Consider the following 22,972-nt stretch of genomic DNA (forward strand, 5'->3'; position numbering starts at 1 on the left):
ACAGGTGACAGCAGGATAAGGTGAAATATATTGGCAATATTATCAAAATAAGAAGAGAATCATATTTCACAAATCTAGGTTCTTGCTTTCTGTAGAAGCCAGCGTGCATTCTCATCATCTACAAATTTTTTAGTAATCACAACATCAGCAATGATTCGTTGCTGTAAGACTGTGCAAATATGAATTTCCAAAAAGATCTCTTGCATAAGCCTGTGAAGGGAAGAACAGCAACTTATATAGAAGTCAAGGTGACCTGCTGCTGCGTGAGAAAAATGGTGGAGGATTATTCTAGCACAAACAGAGTCCTGTATTTCAGTTCTGCACTGTCATTGATTCTAAATTCTACTGCAGAATTATGGTTAGAGGAGATTTAGTCTTGTTATCTTCAGCAGCCATCACATTTCAAATGAGCCAAAACAGGCTTTTATACTTCACTCCGCCAGTCCAAGGTAAATTTCTTCCTACATTTGTCTCGATCTAGTCTGCCTCTCTCCCTTTCTTGGCTGCTCTGGCTACTTTACAGAATATACGTCTCTAAATTTACTGTACCACCCACGCTGACATCACTCCCTCATTTCCACATCTACTTCAATCCTCTCACCCTCCCTCCCTTTTCTTAGCCTCATTCAGAATAAGGCTTTTGTGATTGGATAATATTTATATCAACTAGGTCCCAGTGCCACCTGGGACAATGGTCTCCAGTCAGATCCAGGTCACAGCAGGCAGAACCATTCTCCAGCTCTGCAGGAATCAGATCAGTCCAGTCCAGTCTGGTCCAGTCCAGTCCATCTGCCACACAAACCAGCTTTACAGACAGACACAGCCAATGAACCAATTCCCTCAGTAGCATCAAACACACAGGTACGTTCGGTAGGCACGTACACTAGCAGGTGCTGCACGGCTGCTCTGTCTGCCTCACACAGGTAGATAGTGGGAGATCCATCTGACAACACAAACCTGCACACAGGTGAATAATTCACACAAAGCTTACCTTTGAGCTCAGGCGCACCTCTGTGACAGGGACATCGAGTCACAGCAGATGAGAGGCAGGGATGCTGGAAAACAAGGTGAGTGGATATAGCAGCAACCTCTTTGTCTGATAGTAGATGCACATACAGTAGAGAAGAGCACATGACGTCAGAATGTTGCATGTTAGTTATGATTTAAAGTTATGCTGAAATAAAAGCTTTATGTTATTTTATCTTTTACAAATTAACACAATGGCAATACTTCCACATTCTGGACGGATAAGTCTAAAAAAAATGTTTGTGGGTAAATAAATTACAGGGCACAGATGTAACAATTAGCCTTTAGGCTAAATTGCACCCACTCACCGTCCGTGTTTCACAGTTACTAGAGTAGTTTACACAGGATTACCGGAGGATAATCCACTTACAGCGTTTAGAGACATGAGTCGCCATCTGTTTGCGTTTATCACAGCGAGGGAGCCGTCAGCCCCGCAGACACACGTCCGGTAAGCGAGGCTACGAGGCCACCGTGACCGTATATCACACCAGCTAAACGTTAAACGCAGTAAATTTCTCACCGTGCGCGAGCCAACCCCGGGCCACGACCTTTGAACCGCGCGCGCGCTAAGGCCAGGTCATTCAGAAATGCTGCCTTCAAAGCTGTAGTAAAAAAATTAATCATCTACGACAGCGTTTATGAAACGGTTTCATTGTGACACGAAAGTGATTTCTCGAGCCAAAAGGTACGTGAGGCTAAAATAATGGTGGACTATATGCCACATGATACGGAAGGCAACGCATAATATTCCTTAAATCGGGGTCAAGTTACGATAACTAACTTAAACAACCAAATTAGTGAACTAAAAATCATTTGATTTTTTGCTCATCCTTAGTAAGTCACGAATAAATATTGTAATATTTATTAGATTATATATTTGAATTTCCCCACAGAAATATATCGCATTCTTTATATAGATTGCTAAAATTCCGACAGCACGTGAAATCACCAGTCACCTTAACGCTTCATTGCTTCAGCAAACACGCTGTAGCTGGACGTGTCAGTGGAGTCTTTCACAGTTAATGCTATGTTTTCTGCTTTTTACGATACAAGTCCTCAAACGTCGCAATGAGTGTGAGTACTCAGCCTGAAATGCATTGATTGCATTGATTTTTTTGGATCACTAATAGCTGCGTTTTGCGAGGGAAGCTACTTGAAGGTTAGTTGTGTCATTTCACCACACTGACATCAACCTTTTGTCACACCACCAGGTGATGATGAATTCTCTGACATCTACCTGCTGACGAGGAAGTTTCCAAGTTTCCAACTGGAGACTCAGTGTTTGTCATCTGCTGAAAAAAATGCCATAACATCTCCAAACACCAGCTGGATAATCAGCCGTATTTAATGCCTTACTGCTGCTATTCTGTTGTACCAGCACATCTTGAAATATTGTGTGTTTGTTAAACACTTGTTCAGGTGATTTTTTTTTTCAAATAGTTGTGAAAGCATCTTCATCAATTCCCTTACATTTTTTGTTATAAAAACTAAATTTCCAAATGATGCGGATGGACAGCAAAGGCCGAAGTGCCTCCCCACACAGGATAACCTACAAATCTGACTTTCACACAATCAAATGTTCATTTGACACTGGGACGAGTCAACAATCAGGAACCAAAGCTGCAGCCCAGCGTGCAACCAGGCTTTCATCCAGCCTGTCAGGACCCTTCATGCCTCTCACCAGCACCAGCTCCAGCACAGGCAGCAGAGGGAGGCTTCACAGCACCAGGGGGACCAAGATCAGAGACAACATCTTCCTGCAAATGGACAGCCAGCAGATGAAACAAGATGTTGGTGCAATAGAAAGTACTGGCTCCACACCTCTCCTCCTCTGCTCCCGTAATCCTAGTCTACCGTTCCAAGCTTCACCCTCCGTTCAGTCATCAAGGCGTTCGGTCATCAGTTCCTCCTCTGTTCTGAGCACAGACTCTTCCCATCAAGCTAGACCAACCAGATTAGAGGAGATTGTGGACAGAGCTGCTCTGGCTCAGAAGTTCTCTGTAGCCCGGAGGTTGTTCGAGACCAAAATGGTGGAGGGCGATGGCTGTGGCGGACAGATTTCAAAGGGTGTGACTTGCAGAGAGAGTAAGGTGATGACTGATGGGAAAGGAGAGGAGGAAGAAGGGAATGGCGATGTCAGCCAGGAAGAAAAGGGGGGAGAGAAAGGAGGGAAACACAGACAGTCACAGGAGGATGGCTCCATAAGTCAACCCAGCTTCAGTGTCTCCTCACCAAAGCCTCCTGACCAGACCTCACAGAAAATGCATCCTAGTTCTCTTTTATCAGAAGATCATAGTGAAGAATCCAACATGTCTCCTTTTTATTTTTACAAACATGAACAAATTACAGGGACACATTCAGAGAAAGAAAAGGCTCGAAGCACAACTCTTAATTCCTGCTTGATCCCTGAGGAGCCACTGAGGGCAGAACTGGTGGATGTGAAGAACAACTCATCTGAAAGTGATGAGAATGAAGAAGAAAAGGAGAAAAAAGAAGCAAAAAACTGGCCCCAGGATGACGGGGGCAAGTATATAAGTAAAAGTTTGGGAGAGGGTGTGCAGGACCTTGTGGATGATGTTTTTGAGGAGCCTAGCTTGGAAGGAACATCACATGTGCTGGAAAACGGCGTGGACCCAAAAGCGGGAGGCAGTAGATGGTTGGTTGTTTCCTCGGCGGAGCTCCAGAGGGAGTCATCAGGCAGCTTTTCCTGGGAAATGGAAAATAAAAACGGTGGGGAAGATGTAAAAGACAAGTATCTGCAGGTGAACGAAGCGTGGGAGGGGCAGAGCAGACAGCTTGTTGCACAGGCTGAGAAGTCAACAGAAAAGAGGGTTGACATGGAGGAAGAGACGGATAGAGGGGTGGAAGACAGGACTGGAAGGCAGGAGAGAGGCATGGGAGCAGAGGAGGGTGTCGACCGGGAAGTGGAGTCGTGTAGTGTGGGGAAGGAATGTGAGCAGAGTGGAGATGAGGAAGGAATTGAAAAAGAAGAGGCAACATCGGAGGAACATGCCGTCGTGGAAGTGACCTGTGATGGGAGAGATAACGGAAGAGGAGGCCAAGAGGAAGAGGTCGAGAAAGAAACCCGTGTCCAGGATGAGGCATCCCAGCCTCCTTCAGAGTGTTTGACATCCAAACAGGAGCGGGAAAAGTCCGCAGATCCAGGACATCAGCGTTTATCGAATTACGAGGAAATTCCTGGTGTGCCTGAAGCGACTGATGATGAGGATCCAGATGGAGGAGCGAAGAGAAAAGTCAGATTCTCCTCAGCACCAATCAAGGTAAGGAAAAATATACGCATGAACGAATAACCGTTGCAGGCTCACTTGTCTCGAAGTTAATGCGTTATACCAGAGCGCCTCGTTTTATTTGACCCCCGGTTAAAGCTTGTGTGTGACGGTAAGAAAGGTGTCGGCGCAAAGCCATGTTTCTAGTCCATTAGAGGAGGAGGAGGAGGAAGAGGAGGAGGTGGAGGAAAGGCAAGACCCCACATGCTTCAGTCTGTCACCTCAGAGCTGCTCGATATAAAAAGAAAACATTCCTGTGGGTGTGTGTGGAATCCATCAGACTAGTCATAATAAACCACAGTCCTGTGGGTCAGTGTGGGATCACTGATCGACACTAGTTGTGTTTTTTGTATTAAAATGTTTTACAGTTCTATTTACCCTAAATCTCCAACGTTTATCCTGACATTTCACGACGTAAATGTCATCATCTTCACTGTCAGTCGGCCTGCGTTTGACCATCCATGTTAACACGAACCAAGTAGAAATCCGTGTTTTCTTTCCAGGTGTACTGCACTCACTCCAACGCGGAGTACGATCGACACAACGACGACATCGATCCCGTGTCGGCCTCGGCCGAGTACGAGCTTGAGAAGAGGGTGGAGAGGATGGACGTCTTCCCGGTGGAGATAGAAAAGGGTGCGTTTCTATTTCAGGGCACGGAAACTAAAGAGAAACCCCCGTAACACATCATGTGTGTGTCATCACGGCTGACGTGTTTATTCTCAGCTGTGTTTCAAATATCACACATCTCCTCCGAGGTGCCGTCCCACTTTTTTCGTGACATTTTTTTTTTCCTCCTGATGGTGCAAGTCTCTCACTCACAAATGCTGTTTTGAGGATGACTTCCTTGCTTGTTTTCCCTGTAGGAGATGAAGGTCTGGGCATCAGCATCATAGGTATGGGTGTGGGAGCTGACCAGGGGCTGGAAAAACTGGGAATTTTTGTCAAAACGGTCACTGAAGGAGGAGCAACACAGAAGGATGGGAGGTATATCTCAACACCAGCTAGTAGATTCACGGAGGATCTAATCAATGATGGGTTTTTTTAATCTGTGTGTGTGTGTGTGTGCTTTAGGATTCAGGTGAATGATCAGATTGTGGAGGTGGACGGGATGAGTTTGGTGGGAGTCTCCCAGCTGTTTGCAGCCACAGTGCTGAAGAACACAGCCGGACTCGTCAAGTACGATGTCTCCTCTCCTAATTTCCTTTTTATCTATCCATCACATTGTCATTGCATCTTTCACATTTTTCATGTGCATCACAGCGACATTGCAAGTGAAGTGTTTTCTTTGGGCTTAACGTTTGAATTGTAAGTTCAAAGAAGCGATCCATCTAATGATCAGCATCAGACTTCTGAATGTTTGTTACATAACCAAGGTTATTTTAAGATGAAAAAGTTGCACCAAGAGAAACAAAATTTCTCCCCGGATGTTAATGAGTTTAAAACAACATCCGATTATTTTTCTTAAGATTTCATAGGTTTGTTTTCCCGCTTTTCAGACAATGCCTGTAAAATGAATTCAATTGTAAAGTTGAAGAAACACATTTTTGGGTTCTATTCACGCAAAACTGGATTTCAACAAACTCCGTCGACGTTGGAGCAAAAACACAGGTTTATTTGATCAAACAAACATGGCTACTTCCTGTTTGAGGCTTCATTATCACACAGGTTCTCATTAGCGTCATTGGTGACACCTGTATCTCAGCTCCACTGCGAATCGTCACGTCTGCTGTTAAATAGACCGGGGCCGACCGCTCACCGATTGGGCTCCTCTGTTCGGCTGCAGGTTTTTAATTAGCAGAGAAAAGGAAGGGGTGGAGAGCGAGGTGGCACGACTGATCAATGAAAGCCTGGAAATGGACAAAACATCCAGAAAGGTGTGTTTTTGTAAGATGTAGAGTCTCAGTGGGTGTTGACGGTTCCCATGTGGTGTGATTGTGCTGCTCTCCATATGTTCTTCTTACACGTGAAGAGAGAAAGCATGTCCGCCGAGGAGAACAGCGACTGCAGCGTGTCGGAGATGGATTCGCTGGCCGAGGAAGAGGACGAAGGGGAGGACGTGTCTGTTCTCTCCAGCCTGGACACCTACCAGCTATGCCTCAAGTACCAGCAGGTACATCCATGAATTAACATCCATCAGACCTGTGAATGCAGTCAAATACAATTTTTAAACAATAAAATTTGTTATATGGAGCAAATCAGCGCATGTGGGTCAGCACAGCTGCTTCTGCTTTGTTCCAGCTTCAATTAAAACTCCGCAGCAGAGCATCGCAACTTCACCACGCCAGAGAAAAGGTAGGCCAGACTGAGACCCCCCCACCCCTCCTCCATACACAAACCAGAGACTGCTCACTTTTATTACTTTTTCATCCATATTTGGAACAGTCTGACCCATTTTAACTGAGTGAGCTGGGCCGTCATGGAGTTATGAGGACAAGGGCTGTGTTCCAACACTTGTCCGCTCCTTTGCCTTGAAGTCATCACCGTTGTGACTTAATTGGGTTTGCAAAAAAAAAATGTATCCAACTGTGTCGGCATCAGTGAACGCGTCGTTTATTCTGAGCTGTTGAAGTAAAATAAAGGAGAAAACAGTTTGTCCCAAGAATTGTTTTTGTCTTTTCGTTCCTTTTCTGTGCATAAAAATGAGAAATCAGAAAAATGTGTAAGATATTATTTTTACCTCCCGTCAAGCTAAAGTCGTGGAATGAGCGGCGGACATCCTGGCGGAGTCAGAAGGAGGAGTTGGAGCAGAGAGTTGAGGATGGCGAGGAGAAAGCTGAGAAGCTGGAGAAGTATGACGCTTCATTAATGTAATCGCGGCAGACATGACATGAGATCTAGAGCTGACTTAAAGATAAACATTATGAAGTGTATGGTGGAGAGGGTATAAACCCCCCCATGTGTATTTTAGGTACTGGCAGGAGGCCCAGACGCTGTGCAGGGTTGTGAGCCAGCGATTGGCCGATGCCCAAAGCCAATCGGAGAGCTTTGAGATCAAATACAACAAAGCCAAAAGACTGGTCAGAGAATACCAGAGCCGGTATTTATCCAGTCCATTCGAATCCAGTTATGATGCATAAAATTACTGTCACTGTTGTGTTTGAGTGTAAAATTAAAAGGTTTCCATTAAAACATTTCTTAGAGAGGCAGAGCAAGAGAAAAGAGAAGCTGATCTGAGAAGTGAAATGGAAGAGAGGGAGAATCTGCATAGAGAGACTGTTGAAAGTCTGCAAAGTCAGGTGAGAAGAGATTGCTCAGGCCTGGGTGTCGTTTTAACTTCAGCACGCCACTCGTCTTTATTTCTTTTTTTATCACAGATAGCACGGCTGGAGGGGAAAGATCCCGAGCAGGTGAACCGCTCTGAGGAGCCTTCAGTCTCAGGTAAGATGACAACTGTGGATTCAGAAGTGTTAAAAAAGGACTTGTGGTTGAAATCTCTTGACTGTTTGTCTCCCAGGTCCAGAATGGTCTATTCCAGTTCCTGACACACGACTTCTAGACTCCAGCGTTCACATCGCCAGAGCACAGTTGGCCCAGAAGTCCAAGCGCCACCCGCCTTCCCGAGACAAACTCAGAGAGAGCTTCAGGAAACAGGTAGAGTCAGAGCTGGAGAACCAGAACCGATGCTCGACGTGTTGTTTTCAGCCGAAACGCCGAGAAAAGTCCTTGTTTTACTTTTTAGGAAGAGGAAGCTCCGAAACACCAGGAGAGCAGAGGAGAATCCGCTCCAGCGACGGTCCAAAGAAGCAGCAGAGGTGCCCGGTCCGGCTCCTCATCTCACTCGGCCCTTGGCCCTCAAATTTCAACCGACACCGTCGTCACCCCGCCCATCTACATCACCCACTCCGTCACTCCCTCTTCATCCTCCTCATCCAGGAAGTACAGAAAGAAGTTTCCCAATTTGAGGTGCATTCAGTCTCTTATCTGCAGTCAACCATTCTCTGGTTTAAAGCCATAGTAGCTTACAGATCACCTTTCTACCATAGTATATTTCTACAGTGGCTGCTTTAATAGATACCCTCCCTCACCTTTAATATTTCCTGATTCCTTGTCCTCGTAATGATTTTTTTTTTTCTTCAAGGGGCCTTCGCAAGTCTCTCAGCAGAAGGCGTGAGAAACACCATAAAATATCTATTCCCAGCAGGTGGGAGGACACTAACCTAACAATAAAACAATCAATATTTGATTTCCAGTCATTCAGAAAGATTTAATTTCCAGACAGAATGTTTACGCATCAGTCATTTATGTACAACTTAATGATAGAGGAAAGGCCAGATATGTGAAAAAGGATAAAAACTCAAGGTTTCCTTTTACCAAATGCTCAAACCGCTGCCTTCCACCAGCAGCTCGTGTGGCGAGCTGACCAAAGAGCCGGACGAAATCTCCCCGTCGGGTTCGATCACCTCCATGCCTTCTTGTCTGCCCTTCCCCTGGTTTGGTGAACGAGGGGGAGAAAAAGGCGAAGGAGGCAGGGAAACGCTTCGATCCGTGTCCAGCAGCAGTTTGCCGTACCTGACTACCTCTGGTAGGAGAGATCAGGTAAAGTCTGGGCTGTATCACGTCTTCTCTGCTCCTGTATCCCTCTGCTGTCTGCTCCATAGCAACAGAAGTCCTTCTAGAAGTAAACCCAATCACGGGTCTGAAGCCTGACATGTAGGCAGTCTCTTTCTCTTGCCTCCAGAGCATTGGCTCTCCAGTGTGCAGCTCCAGCATGGGGGGTCATGTTTCTGATCTGTCCCTCTCTGGACACTCTCACACTTTCACTTTTTCTTCCTCTGAGGTGAGTCTATCCTTCCACTCCTCTTTTTTTCCTGCTTTCTGCTCTCTGGACAGTCATCTCTTTGTTCTTGACTTTTTATCTGATCTCTCCTACTTTCTGCTTTTTACATTATCGCTGTTGTCCCCGGCGTCCCGTCAGGCGTTGGACGACGACCCAGCTCCCATCAATAACAACCACCAGTGGCAAAGCCGACCCGTCTTGGAGTGGAGCAGCCAGCAGGTGTGTCTGTGGTTAGTCGCCATGAACATGGACCACTACGCACCTGAATTCACTGCCAAAGGCGTGGACGGGAAGCAGCTGCTCAACCTGGACGGCGAGAAGCTGAAGGTGAGTGTTTGATCAGGGACGCGAAAGCAGCGGACGTGGAACGCTCAGACGCTGACTCTGCTCGGTTCTTTGTTCTTCTCTCTGCCGTCAGGCTCTCGGGGTGTGCAGTCACAGGGACCGGTCTGTCCTGAAGAAGAAGCTGAAGGAAATTAAGAGGGAGGAGCATGCTCAGAAGAAGGAGATGGAAGAGAAGGCGACAGGGGAGAAGTGTGGGAAAGGCTCCAGACACAGCAGTAGGACTATAAGAACAGAGTCGCTGTTATAACGGTGATGGATACGCACAACCAGCGTGAAGCACAAATCCAACTTGACTGATGTCTTCTATGTCTTCTAAGCCGTAACATTTCCACATTTCCATCGTTCACATCATCGGTCCCTTTTTTCTTTTTTGACGCAGATGCCAGCAAACTCTCATCTGTCAGATGTGACGTGTGTAACAATGTTTTTATTATTTAAAATGTGATGATTTAATCATGCATACATTTTCTGTAAATGCCTTTTTATGTGTTTAATAAATAATGATTTTACCATTTTAAATATACCATTTAAGTCTTTCCTTCTTACTAAAACAATGAAAAACAATTACTTGACAAGATTCCAAACTTTTTATTCAAAAGAAACTTTGTTCGCTCTCCCTCCTTTAACATCTCACCGCCTGTGAAAACCACATCGTTTCTGCAGAGGCACACTTGTGTACCAGCAGACATGGAATGAGTTGCAGCTCCAACATAATGTAGTACCTGATGCATGAAAAATGCACGATTGATCAATTGGTCAGTGGTCAAACAGATTTTTTTTTTAAATGGGAAAATAATATTTTTTTTAAAAAGAAGACACCCACATTTACATTGCATCAGTCTTTGGCCTGTAGGGTGCGTAACAAAGTACTCCACAAAGAATAAATACAAATTCAGCAAAACATTTTTTTTAAATGTACAAAAGAATATAATAAAAACACCCATTCTCCCACCCCTGGCCAACAACTGTGAATGGAGTAAATGAACAGGAGCTCTGACAAGCTGCTGATCCTCTTCTCCAATGATTCACACAGATGTTATTTGGGCTAATTCTGTCGATGATTCAGAACTTTTAGTCTTACAAATGATTCATTCAAATGTTTAGTGTCTTGATATTTACAATCCACACTTAGTAGAAAACAAGGCCGTAAAACGAATAATGAAAGTAGGAATTCATCAGCGAGGCAAAAACAGTCTGTTGAGTCAGAGCTCACTCTCTGTTAAGAGTAATGTTCCTTGTCATGCCAGGTTGTCACCCACAGCTTCTTTTCTAGGTTTTCCCAGTCGCCCTTCTCTGGTGGTGTCGCTCTCTCCTCCCGTTTGATCCGAACAGCGCTGTAACTGGGAACCCTGTCTTCATATTTGGCTTGCTTGAAAAAGCCACACTGCAGAGATGAAAAAAAAAGAGAAGACAATCACATTATTTGTGTGGGGGAAACGTTTGTTGAAAGATATTCAGGAAAAAAAGGTGAAAGAGATTGATGAGGGATTGAATGTCATCAGGCTGGTTCACAGGAAATAACCAGGATGCAGCGATCTTCTTAAAAACAGGAAGCTCCTGTTTTTTTACATGCTAATACAGAAACCTGCAGACAAAGTGACTCCGTGTGGCAAGAAATTGGAAACAGAAGGAACAGAAAGTTAAACAGATGCAGAGCCGTCCCCATGGTGATCCTCAGGCATTAGATTAAGTAACAGGCATTGTTCATCAGCCGTCACCTCCACTGGCCATGCAGGTAAAATGCAAAAATCCACACATAAGCATGTGTGAAAATCTTTTAGGTGAAAACACTTTTGCAGAAATGATCGTTCATATCAGGAGTAAGAGTTGCCCACTGCCTGCCTTTACAAGAAAGAGGCGCTTTTTTTTTTTATAGCAAAAAAGGAGCGAGGGGAAACGTTTCAACCATTCAGAGCAGGCCGGGTAATTTTACCCTCTGGATTTTATGCATTTGATGTCAGTCTCTCTTTTTCTGATGGGTCCTCTTTATTCTTTTTCCCAAAGACTCCACACTGAGGAGAGGCATATTGTTAGAAAATGTGTGTAGTTGTTGTTTTGTATACCTCAAGTTTCTGAGAATTTGACTCTAATGTTTGTGCTTTTATTATCTTATCACTGATCCTACCTTCCAGAGAAGGAAGGCCAGCAAGGCCAGCAGCAGCAGCCCCAGCAGGATGGACAGCACAATGATCCACCATGGAACTCCTCCATGCTGGGCTGCACGCCTCTCTGGGAAGGCTGTCAATCTGACCTGAACACAAAGACACAAGACCAATGCTGTCATTCCCTCTGTTTACATCACAAGTTATTTAGATTCAGCAGGCGGTAAATAATCGTGTCCTCTTGGGTTCAGTGATTCAACATATTAGATACCTCCGACTCAGCGTCTTTCAGCACCGTGTTACTTGTTGTGCTGTCAACGTGCAGAGAGGCCTTCACGATCACCTCCACGTGATGCAACTTGGAATAATCCTGTTTAAAGGCAAACAATCACCGAGAGTAAAGAAAGAATCAAAGGTAACAGTGAAACATTCATTTACTGCAGTAATTATTGTGACTTTTAATAAGAAATTAATCACTTAGTGATGATGTTCAACTCTTACAAACCCTTTTTGTTATAAAAGCACACATTTGTGAACCATTTGTGGTAAATCTGAACAGTTAAATAAAATCACAAATACATTCCTGCAGGTTTTTATTTATTAAATTTTTTTTTTTTGCTGTACCTCTAAGAAGGTGCTGTTCCACAGGCGAGAGTTGAGAGTGATGATTGCATTACTGTCCATGCCCCGCAGGGGGCACTTTATCCTCACACATTTGGCTCCACTGTTGCAGGACTGTCAGTAAGGAAGAGAGCAGAGAGTTACAGCACACTGGCTGAAAAAGAAACATATGTAAAGTATAAAAAGCCAAAGAAAAAAATCTGCTAGTGCGGTGTTACCAGAGTTTTAGATTTTGTCTTGTCGACATATCGTGAAATGGTGCCCTCGCCCCTTCTTCCTGCTGCTCTTCTCTTCCTGGGGGGACTTGGATCCTTAGAGAAGAGAAGAAAAAGTACATCCAACTAGAACATTTACCTCGACTCCATTGGTTTAAATAAAAATGGATGTGCAAATTAAAACCATCCACTGCGTCCATCACAGTGCGACCACCACCACACTTTCCTGTGATGCCGTCACTGACCTTGTTAAGCGGATTGATCTCGCCTTGAGGAGAACACTCCATGTGCTCCACTCCAGTGGCGCTGATCTTCATGAGGTAGAGCAGCCACTTCCCCTGCTCCGTCTCTTTTGGCCAATCGATGTCAAGGGTGGCGGTGCCCAAATCTGCTAAGCGCTTTCCTAGATTGATGATCTGTAGATCAATATAATATATAAATTAATAATCAACCTCACAAACAAAATACCAGATGCATCTTAACAATGGTGGAAACGACTTGTCAGCTTTCCTGCACTCACTCTGAACTGGTGTGTGATGGCACTGCCGATTTCAGCCTCCGTCTTCATGGCCCCTTCACCTTTGACCTCTCCTGCAAAGTAGACCTGTGACGGCTGGGCATGTCTGCAAAGGCAAAGATAAGACAGTTAGCGAGGTAAACCTGTGTATGTTTGTGTGTTGTTTTTTGTATGCACTAGCAGTGTGTGTGTGTGTTTCGTACCCTGTTACAGACAGCTGCAACAACATAGCGACCCTCGCTTTCGCTTTAACAGGGACAATTTTCTGCTGGTCACTTGTCCTGTCAGGTAAGACACAGGTGAAGGCAAATATCGCTGACTAGACAGGATTCAGACCTAAGATGGGTCATTGCAACTACAAGCAACATTTCCCTGATAGTGTGATCCTCATAATACCCTTAATAGTACTCATGGAACATGAAAAGTGGAATCATTTTCAATAATTGTTTTCTTCAGGATTTAGATCTGAAATTTTGAATATACAGCCAATTTCTGCAAAACTATTTGCCGTATCTGTAACATTATTTAGTAATTATCAGGTTCAGCATTGAAACATTCATCATTTTGAAATTACCAATCATGTTATTTCAGACAACTAGACCTCCTTACGTCTCCAGCTGAAGATCTACCTCCAGCTCAGTGGTGTTGTGAGAGATGCCCGATGTACCCATGATAATATAGAAGGTCGTCTGTATGCAAAAACAGAAAGATATTTTATTAGTGAAACAGGACGACTCGTGTGGAGACGGTTGGTGATTTTCTCTCACCTCTGAGTCACGTTTGAAGGGGTTTCCAAGCTCACAATCAGCCAACGAACCATTTTTGTTGGCAACACAGACTACCTGCCCCTGCTGAAATCAAATACGCTCCCATCAGGATCACAATATGGAGTGTGTGTGTGTGTGTCTGTGTTTATGTGTGTGAGAAAGATAAGCCAAAAAGAATGTAAAGCTCACCTGAGGTGGAACGCGAAACGTAGAGTAAGTCAGAGAGCGAGGGAAGTTTGCGATCACGGAGGCTTCGTAGGCGTCGTCTCCGTTGTGATTGGTCACTTTGATCTCCAGAGCGATGTCCTTCTGGTCGCTGAGCGAGATCAGCGGCAAACCATTCTGCCTTTAGACAAACGGAAGTATTGCATGTGTGTGCAGCCTTCATAGAAGCCATTTTTACAAACAATAAAAAAATGAATAAACGTGTTTGTGCCGTCTTACAGTTCTAACGGAGTAAATCTGTTATCATCGGTCGTCCTGTAGCCGTAGCGATAATTCACCTGCAAGTTGCTTTGGCAAATATTGTCGTTGCCACAGCCCTCCTTCAGGAAACTGACCTATAAACACATACGAACACATAAAGATAGAGGTAACAGTGACAAAACTATTGCCTGTCCGATGGGTTTTGTTTCTGGTACACACACCTCTGATCTACTCGTGGGCGACTCATTGGCGTCCAGGATGGGAGCCAGCTGAAGAGACGAGCTCTGTCTGCGCTTACGTTTGGCATCCTGGATTTCCACTGACACGTCAACGGGGATCCCCTGGAGCTTGTCTCGGATTTTTTCCTGCAAAATGTAAGCATAACACATAATTAAACCCCACCCACCGACCAATCTGTTCAGTCTTGAAGAGTTCCCGTCTTACCTGTATGGCGAGCTGACGTCGAACACATTCTTTCTTTCCTTTGTTGTTCATGGTGATGGTCCCTCTGGATTCGTAACCCTGGCTGTCGGTGAAGGTCGCTCTGGGGATGAGACCGTTCTTCCTGTGGTCGGTATCGGCCTCCAAGGTGTACGCCACCGCTAGATGGAACGGAAAGGTGATTGAGGGGAGACTTTAGAGCGTGGGTAGTGGTAAAAAGTGGTAAAAACATCAAAATGATGAACTGTCAAAGATGCTAATCTTACTCAGGGTGGGAGCGTAGCCCCTGGGGTTGGCGGTGTATGTGAAGCATACGGTCACATCCAAGCTGGGAACATAACGTGGATGTCCAGTCAGACACGGTACCTCCAAAGTGTTGTTCACTTACAATTAACGTCAGAAAGAAATAGAAGTTTTACACACCAAAAGGTATTTCCACAATTCTTCTTTGTGAGGTCGATTTCCTTTGGTGAGAACTTGATTTCCTTCTTGATGTTAATAACCGGACGAGACCTAGAATGACAGAACTCAGTGAACAACTCTTTAATAATGATCGTCGGGCATCACGTTCTGGTTCCCTCACCTGTAGATGAAAACAGTGTCAGAGAGGGATCCCACCGCCATGTCAGGGTAGGAGTTCCTGTCGATGTCCGTGTTTCCTGCCAAAGAGTAGCCAAACAGCTTGGCTCCGAAAGGCTTGCCTTTCAGAACCTAAAGAAAGAGGAAACGGATGAGTCTGATGTACGATCTCTGATGACATCGAGATCTGAAGACGAACTAGTTGACACACCTGTGCAACTTTCTTAGAGCTGAGACCTGTCGATGATCCATGATAGATGTAAACATTCCCTGCGCCATCATCGTCATAAGGAGCTCCCACTGCGAAATCTGAAGGCGAGAACGACAACAGGAATGACGCAGGAACGTTTCATCCAAGGAGGGGAATCGACAGCAGTATATGTGTCTCACCGTGGAAACGATCTTGATTAATGTCACCCAGGTTTTCCACAGCCAGGCCGAACATGGAGTCCTGGGGTCCGTCGATTCTGGTGGGCGTGACTTTGTGCCACTTTCCAGCCGAGTTGACGTAGACATAAACGGCTCCTCCGATCTCTCCGTCCTTTTCGAAGTACTGAGGCGCTCCCACCACAATGTCCTGCCAACTGACAGACGTAAAAGCAAAACTTTACTGATAGCATTTATATAACAGAGATCGCAGGCCGGGCGTGTCACTAACCCGTCCGCGTTGAGATCCAACACGGCCAAATCGTAGCCGAAAGACGAGGCCAGGCCTTCCCCCTCTAGGGTGTGCTCCTCTAGCAGGACGTTGCTCGAGTCGTCGCCTTTCTTCAGGAACACCACAGCCCCGCTGTGACCTGCCCTGGGAGCTCCTGCCACCACCGTCAGCTGACCCTTCTTGGTAAGACTCTTCCCAGAGTCCAGGGAGAATCCTGAGAGATGGAGTTGGCAGTGAAGTGCAAAGAATTCCCTTTTGTGTTAGCGGAGCAGCTGAAGTGACTTACCCAGGTAGCTGTTGGCAGGAGCCGGCACCAGTTCAGGGTCCCATTTGTTTTCATCCCCCGCCTCAAAAGGTCCATCGTCATAGATGCCCATCTCTAAGAGGGTGTCGTTCTTTTGCTCCAAGCGCACCACACCTGAAGGACAGGAGGCAACATGAGACGAGTTAAAAGGTGGATGATGCAGGAATCTCTGGCTCTGGTTTGCAATCATGAGATGATCATAGCAAACCTTTCCAATTGTACGCTCCAGGAGCTCCGAATATGAGGTAGTGGTAGTCCTTGTCGAAGGTAGCGGAGAGGCCCTGCTGGCAGGAGCCGAACATCTCGTGGCCTCTGGGTCGACTGTCACAGAACTGCCAGCTGCCGCCTTCATCGCTCGATATAGGATTGATGGTCAAATCCTGACTCAGCACATAGCAGCGGCCGATGATGTCACGGGACTCGATGGCCGTGTTGACGTTGGATCGGCGCTGGTAGCGATGGGCACAGGTCTAACAGGAGACAGAAGAGGTGATTATCCTGAGGTGATTATCCTGTTTCACCTAAAATAACTTGAATCTAAACAAAAAGACGAAATACATATTTAACATCATCGTTTAAGTTGGCTATTTTGAGCCATTTTGAGGTAAACTGTTAAATTTTGAGACTCAAATATGAGAATTTGATAATTTCCTCTGTTGGTTTGACGAAACAATCACTTTAAAATATTCACCTGCAAAAATTACAGTTTTGTGGCGATGTGGACACTGAACTAAAAGATGTTTTCTGTAGTTGCTAACAATAAAATTGCAAACCATTAAGTGAATCAGTTTGATTATAAACTTATTTCATTTATTCAAAATGACATTTTTTACGGCTGCACTGTTATATTTTAAATCTGGTTGTTCATCTCCTTGTAATCCAACAGGGATTACAGTATTTGGAATTCTTGAAAAACTGGGAATACTGTATCTGCATGAATTTTAGGATAAATGGTTGAAAGTTTGGAGATAACTGTTGGACAACCATTGATTACTATCAATTAATCCTTCACCTTCAAACATCTTTATGCTATTCCACCGTAACAACTTCATAACTTTACAATGACACATAGCAGAATAAATCAGTGACCCTGTAGGGTGACGACATCCCAACCAGATGTTCAAGCCAAATAATCAAAATGATAACTACCGATTAAAATAGTTGCTGATTATCTTAAATTGACCAAATAATGGATTAGAGGATCATAACTTTCCATGGGAGGTTGTCTGATTTTTACAGTCAGACTACAGTATAAGACATGCAGTCTTACCACAATTTTGCCTCCGGGCCCCTGGCTGCTGACCGTCACCCCCATCCACTGGTTCTCTTTACTTTCCTTGGTTGTGTCCTCTGTAACAGGGTTGAGGACCAGAAACAGACACAATCAGGATGTTGATACATTAAATATTGAGGTTAAATTCTCAGGTGTCAGCAGATATCTCACCGCCTTCATCAAATTCAACTCTGTAACAACCAGCTGAGGTCATTTCACAGGCGTACAGCCCTCCTGTCACTTTAGACTTTTGGCCACGAAAGGATTTTGCTCTCGGGGCGCCGACGAGGAGCCTGCAGGAGTCAGGACATAAAGGTTCGATTAAACGTACATCAAGAAAACGTAGCTCAGTCATAGTAAAGCGTTCAGACATTTCTTCTGGTTGTACATTATATTATCACACATTCCAATCTACGGTGTCACATAGCAGCTACACACAACCGATGTTCCATGTCCTCATGGTCCGACAGAGTCAAAGACCCCTTTCAAATCGCCTGGTGCGGTTAATTTAAGCCGGGTTTCTATCTCCACACGGACACAGAGGATGTCTTTGTGGAGTAAGAACAAGAGCAGATGCCACACCCAAGGTTCGAGAGTTCCCTGAGTTCCCTACAGTCACGGATGTCATTCTTCAAACTGATGTTTTGTGGAAGTTTAGAGCAGCTGTTCGGCCTTGTTAACAGTCGATATACCAACGCAAGCGCTCTCTGGATCTCATCACTGTCTGTTGACCTCCAGAATTAACGTTGTACAGCAGAACCTCCACAACAGATGAGATTAAGAGAAGCCATTTTTAGCTGGAAAATAAACCATACACACACACACATACACACACACTCACACACTCATACACACACATATACACACACTCTCAGGGAAGGAATTTGCAGACATACAGTCAAAGAAAGGAGTTGCAGCATAATGTGATCAGCATGCCTCACTAAGTGCATAAGGAAGATGATTTAGAACTGATGACGCGTGATGACCAGGTCACTGTAGTAAATGAAAATAAATCTATTTCTATTTCGAAACAGAATATATAAATAAAAGAATAAATAAATAAAAGAAGATGATGAAAAAAGGTAGACGACGGTTTAACGTCCCGCCTTGAGATGGACTTGAATGTCAACTACAGCAACTTCAATCACACTCCGCCTGTGATGAATGACAAGCATGGGTCTCATCTTCTGCATCGATTTGGCTTCTTCTCAAAAGGATAAGATAACCACATGACAGTGTGCACATTCACACACACACACACACACACACACACACACACACCCATCGGAAAACACTCATCAGTCACAGACTGATCCAGTCCAAAAGAATTTGTGAGTGATGGCGCGTCCCAGGTTGGACTGGTGTCTCCTCTCGTTCTCCTGCCGGACACAGGAAGTCAGGAGAATGGAAGGAAAGTGGTGGACAGACCCACGGGGACTGTGGGTCATGGGGGTCACTGGGTCTGGGGTCTCAAATGAATCAATGGAGAAAGATGTCAAAAGCTTTCATGTAAAATGTATCTTCTTATGTATGATTGCAATGATGTATTGTATGCTGGAAAGCAACATCTCGTCTGGTTTTATCTATATTGATTTGTGCCTCCGAGGCGTGAAGCGTTGACATGATGTGTCGGCAGTAACGCTGAGATAAGGCCGACCTGCTGACCCTCTGACTGATGCCCAGCTGTTTATCTAATCATTAACCACCAGCAGAGGAAGTCACAATGGCACAGGCTTAGTCTGCAGGAAGGAGAAAGACAAACAGAGAGGGTGTGTGTGTGTGTGTGTGTGTGTGTGTGTGTGTGTGTGTGTGTGTGTGTGTGTGTGTGTGTGTGTGTGTGTGTGTGTGTGTGTGTGTGTGTGTGTGTGTGTGTGTGTGTGTGTGTGTGTGTGTGTGTGTGTGTGTGTGTGTGCGCATGTGTGTCGTGACTCCCATAACAGAAACACACAGACATATTGACAGTAAAACTCAGCCTGCCCCTGCACTGGACAGCCATTGGAGGCATCCAATCATGGAGAGCCATGCAGGTTTGGAGGTTTTTGATGCAGATGTTCACCCAGGGCCCGGTCTGTTGCTAAGCGACAGCTCAGCAGCATCCAATCAAACAGAACCCTTCGAATTGGTTGCAGGATGAAGGGGCTCGCGCCGTCTGCCAGGATGCCTCCTGACTCCCACTGGCTGGGTAACGGTCTGCGTTTGGTGCCCAGATGTAAAACTGATTTATGCTCCTCTCTGCATTCCTCCAGTCATCACCTCTTTCTTTTTTTGGATCTTTATTCTCTCACTTTCTCATTCAACTGACCTGAAGGAAAGAAACACCTCACACACCAACAAATACTAAACTCAGGAGTCTTTCTGTCGCATTTGGAATCAAAATGCTGCTGATATTTAAGCAAACACACATCTATCAGACCAGCAATGGAGTGGTACACAAACACACACACACACATACACACAGTTCTTTAAGATCCTGTCCTCTCCTGCAGGTACATGAATTGTTCATCCCTGCAGGGCATGAATGACACTGAGAAGGAAAAAGGTTTGCATGCATGGCTGACAAAGGAGTGTGACTCACTCTACACACCCAGCAGTGAGGACACACACACGTGGAACACACAAGCACACACTCTTCATCGTGTTGATACAGTCTATGTCCCGGACTCAAGAAAAAAAAAAAAAATTGTGAGCGCAATAAAACAGGTCCATCTCTGGAATGTATTGAACAGCACGTCAAGTTCTCTGATGCTCTTCCAAGTAGCTGACAGCAAGGCAACGCTTCGAACACGCACACACACACAAGCACACACACGCACACACACACACACACACACACACACACACACACACACACACACACACACACACACACACACACACACACACACACACACAAGCTCAGCTGTTTCTACACCAATTAAGGCAACACTAATATTCAAGACCGTTTGGGGCGGCAGTGGCTCAGCGGTAGAGCAGATGTCTTGAAGATGGATCGCCCAGCCATCAGTGGATCGATTCCCGCTCCCGCCTGACATCCCTTGGAGTGTGAGCTAACAGTGAGAGGTGTCAGCTCACCTCCCAGCCACTGCCAAGGCGCCCTTGAGCAAGGCGCCGTCCCCACTACAAGCTGCTCATTTGGGGCGCGACCTCCGTGCGCGACCCGTCACTCTTCCTCCCCTGGACTAATTGCATGATTACAGGCCCTTAGTGTGCTGTGTTTCAGGGGCCTTGTTCGCAATACTGTGTGATGTAATAAGACTAACACATACAGTATATATGCATGTACTGAGAGTGAGAAGAGAATTTCCCCTCTGGAGATCAATAAAGTGTGAATTATTATTATTATTATTATGTTTCAGCATGAGACAGAATGGACCCTCTGCAAACCAGCGCTTACAACCTCTTATAAATGAGGGTTAGACCTGCAAATATTAGACAGCAGCGATAAACGCTGATCACAATTAAAGCAGCTCAGAGTTGTAAAGGTGTGAACTTTCATAGAGGAAGAAGAATTGCAGTTTATAATTTATAAGATGGAAAACAAAGATTTTCTTTGATTTTGCATCAAAAAGGACTTTAAAAATTAACACAATCCAAATTGACTTTACTTCAACCTCCACTAATGACTGGCTTTCCGCTTATCCACACTGGTAGCTGTTGTTTTCCAGGTCACACAAACCTGCTGCTTTCTATTTTCCACTTAAGTTAAGGGCCTGAAGCGGGAGGGCCGTCAGTGGCTCCGGCCTCCTGACTGATCGCTGTGTGTCGTCCATTTAAACACACACACACACACACACAGGTTTAAGAAGAGATTGGATCCACAGTGGAGGAGGTTTAACACCAGGGGAGTCTTGTTAGCTCAGACTTCTGTATATCTGGCAGCAGGTAAACACACCGGTGACCCCTGAGGTTTAGTTGGACAAATATATTTCTGCTGTTGACCGAAAATAAAAAACCTAAATGCACTGATCCTGTTTGTGCTACTGCGTTTTAAATCACACTGTCTTCTACTCTAACAGGGATAAAAGCACAGATTTTATCTCGTGCTGTGCTTTGCTTGAGTAAATGTTCTGTTCTGCACATACTTAAAGTATGCTTATTTTCATTTTAACTTAAAAGCTTCAGTTCTGAATTAAATATGCATTAAAAACAGATTAAACTAAACTAAGGCAGCTTGGCTTTACGAATGTTTTTGGTTCCTGTTTGACTGTTTTGCACGTAATTATGTAACATGACACAGCATGAACTTGAACACGCTCAACCCTTCCACCCAGTTTCATCTACTGTATATCCAACCAGCATTTTAAAGGCAAGAGACAGAAATTGCAAAAACCAAAAAACCCTAAGTGTTAAAAATATCATCCACCCTTTAATCCAGTTTTACCAAATTTTAAGAAAATAATCCAATAATCATTTTAAAGTCAATTCCCCTGGTATCTTACTTTGTGTCTCCTGTTGTGGTTTATTCTGGAGGGTCACGTGGGGCTGCAGCTTGTCTCACCTGACATTTGGTAAAACGTGTGCAGGGCAAATTCAGACGTGCTCATATTCACACCTATGGGAGATGTAGTCACCCATTCAAATAGACGGAGAGTGTTTTGGACTGCAGGGAGAAGGAGTCGAACCCAGAACCTTTCTGCTGTGACACAGTTGCGTTGCGAACATCACCAGTCAATAATCAATAACATGTAATACACGATAATACAAAAATCACGGTGATTGATGGGATTGCTGCATTTAGATGATGTGAAAACAACATTAATATTTCTGGTTGATCCAAGATTAGAGAATGAGCGCTGATCTCGGGTTTGTTCGCACCACAACTGTCTGGTAGTGGGACAAATAAATACCAGTAATAAATAAAAGATGTATTTTGGGTCGAAATACTAAGAATAGGTGTCACCCAAAATCTTCTTGGCAAAAAGTACAGTGGAGAAAAAAAAAAGTGGAGTGGGAGGGAGGGGGGAGAGCTGTGGGAGCGCAGCGCTGTGCGCAAAAAGTAATGGAGGTCCAATAAAAACTGGCAAATAAGTAACTTTGACGGAAAGACTGGAGCGAGACGAACGAGGCCTGAGGTTTAACAGGTGTATACGATTACATAAGGATTATTTTATTAAGTTAAATATAAAGGTTTGCTGAAAGTTGAGTGAAAACTTTGGAACCCATAGGTTTGAAACTAAAACCTACCTGCGAAATACCTGAGCTCTAGATTGCGTGACACCCTGTCTCTAGAAAAGAGATTTATTTTCCTAGAAAAAGTCAAACTGTCAAGAAAAACTGTTGTAGGAAACGCATGAGGGGTTCAGGGGGAATAAACTGGCTCCAGGTTTCACCTTTGGAAAAACAAGTGCGGCTCTTACATTGTCTTATCCTCCGGTTGGAGTTGCCGGTGCATGGCCAGAGAGAAGCCGAACAGGCTGCCCGGATCTCCGATCCTCTGCATGACGTTATCGGTGTCCAGGTTGAAGGCGGACAGTCGGCCACATCCCAAAAGAAAGACGAGCAACGACAGCCCGCAGGTGATCCTGCCCTCCATGGGGTTGTAATCTAGAACCGAACGGCCAGACTGAGACTCGATCCAGAAACGCCAGAAACGCAATGTGCGGCGAAATGACTGCGCTGGGTTGAATATTG

The 22,972-nt window shown here is 44.9% G+C and overlaps 2 protein-coding genes across 7 annotated transcripts; one reads left to right on the forward strand and one right to left on the reverse strand.

The window, feature by feature from the left end:
- The first annotated feature begins 856 nt into the window (after positions 1 to 856).
- Positions 857 to 10,618, forward strand: LOC137612109 (neurabin-1-like). 5 transcript variants are annotated; one of them, XM_068340454.1, is made up of 19 exons: positions 857 to 1,067; positions 2,238 to 4,307; positions 4,817 to 4,949; positions 5,180 to 5,300; positions 5,388 to 5,492; positions 6,100 to 6,190; positions 6,286 to 6,426; positions 6,555 to 6,608; positions 7,005 to 7,105; positions 7,225 to 7,353; positions 7,456 to 7,552; positions 7,631 to 7,694; positions 7,771 to 7,907; positions 7,996 to 8,219; positions 8,395 to 8,457; positions 8,657 to 8,852; positions 8,995 to 9,093; positions 9,232 to 9,420; positions 9,512 to 10,618. In XM_068340454.1, exons 2-19 carry the CDS (start codon positions 2,526 to 2,528, stop codon positions 9,683 to 9,685), a joined length of 3,900 nt encoding a protein of 1,299 aa, XP_068196555.1. In that variant the 5' UTR covers positions 857 to 1,067; positions 2,238 to 2,525; the 3' UTR covers positions 9,686 to 10,618. The 5 variants fall into 5 exon arrangements, with proteins under 5 accessions (XP_068196555.1, XP_068196558.1, XP_068196560.1 ...); XM_068340457.1 differs by having other exon boundaries at positions 8,660 to 8,852; XM_068340455.1 differs by lacking the exon at positions 857 to 1,067 and adding an exon at positions 1,459 to 1,474.
- LOC137612110 (integrin alpha-6-like) lies at positions 10,007 to 22,972 on the reverse strand. Of its 2 annotated transcripts, XM_068340461.1 has the most exons (26): positions 22,699 to 22,972; positions 17,513 to 17,634; positions 17,339 to 17,418; positions 16,277 to 16,538; positions 16,051 to 16,182; positions 15,765 to 15,978; positions 15,497 to 15,690; positions 15,318 to 15,415; positions 15,111 to 15,238; positions 14,951 to 15,040; positions 14,794 to 14,855; positions 14,531 to 14,688; positions 14,308 to 14,451; positions 14,105 to 14,220; positions 13,850 to 14,006; positions 13,661 to 13,741; positions 13,503 to 13,582; positions 13,097 to 13,174; positions 12,897 to 12,999; positions 12,622 to 12,792; positions 12,380 to 12,472; positions 12,165 to 12,275; positions 11,812 to 11,910; positions 11,564 to 11,689; positions 11,372 to 11,450; positions 10,683 to 10,822 (listed from the first exon to the last, which is right to left on the reverse strand). In XM_068340461.1, exons 1-25 carry the CDS (start codon positions 22,872 to 22,874, stop codon positions 11,382 to 11,384), a joined length of 3,144 nt encoding a protein of 1,047 aa, XP_068196562.1. In that variant the 5' UTR covers positions 22,875 to 22,972; the 3' UTR covers positions 10,683 to 10,822; positions 11,372 to 11,381. The 2 variants fall into 2 exon arrangements, with proteins under 2 accessions (XP_068196561.1, XP_068196562.1); XM_068340460.1 differs by lacking the exon at positions 11,372 to 11,450 and having other exon boundaries at positions 10,007 to 10,822; positions 13,661 to 13,744; positions 22,699 to 22,971.

The sequence above is a fragment of the Antennarius striatus genome, chromosome 18 (genome assembly GCF_040054535.1).
Source record: "Antennarius striatus isolate MH-2024 chromosome 18, ASM4005453v1, whole genome shotgun sequence".
Lineage (NCBI taxonomy): Eukaryota > Metazoa > Chordata > Actinopteri > Lophiiformes > Antennariidae > Antennarius > Antennarius striatus.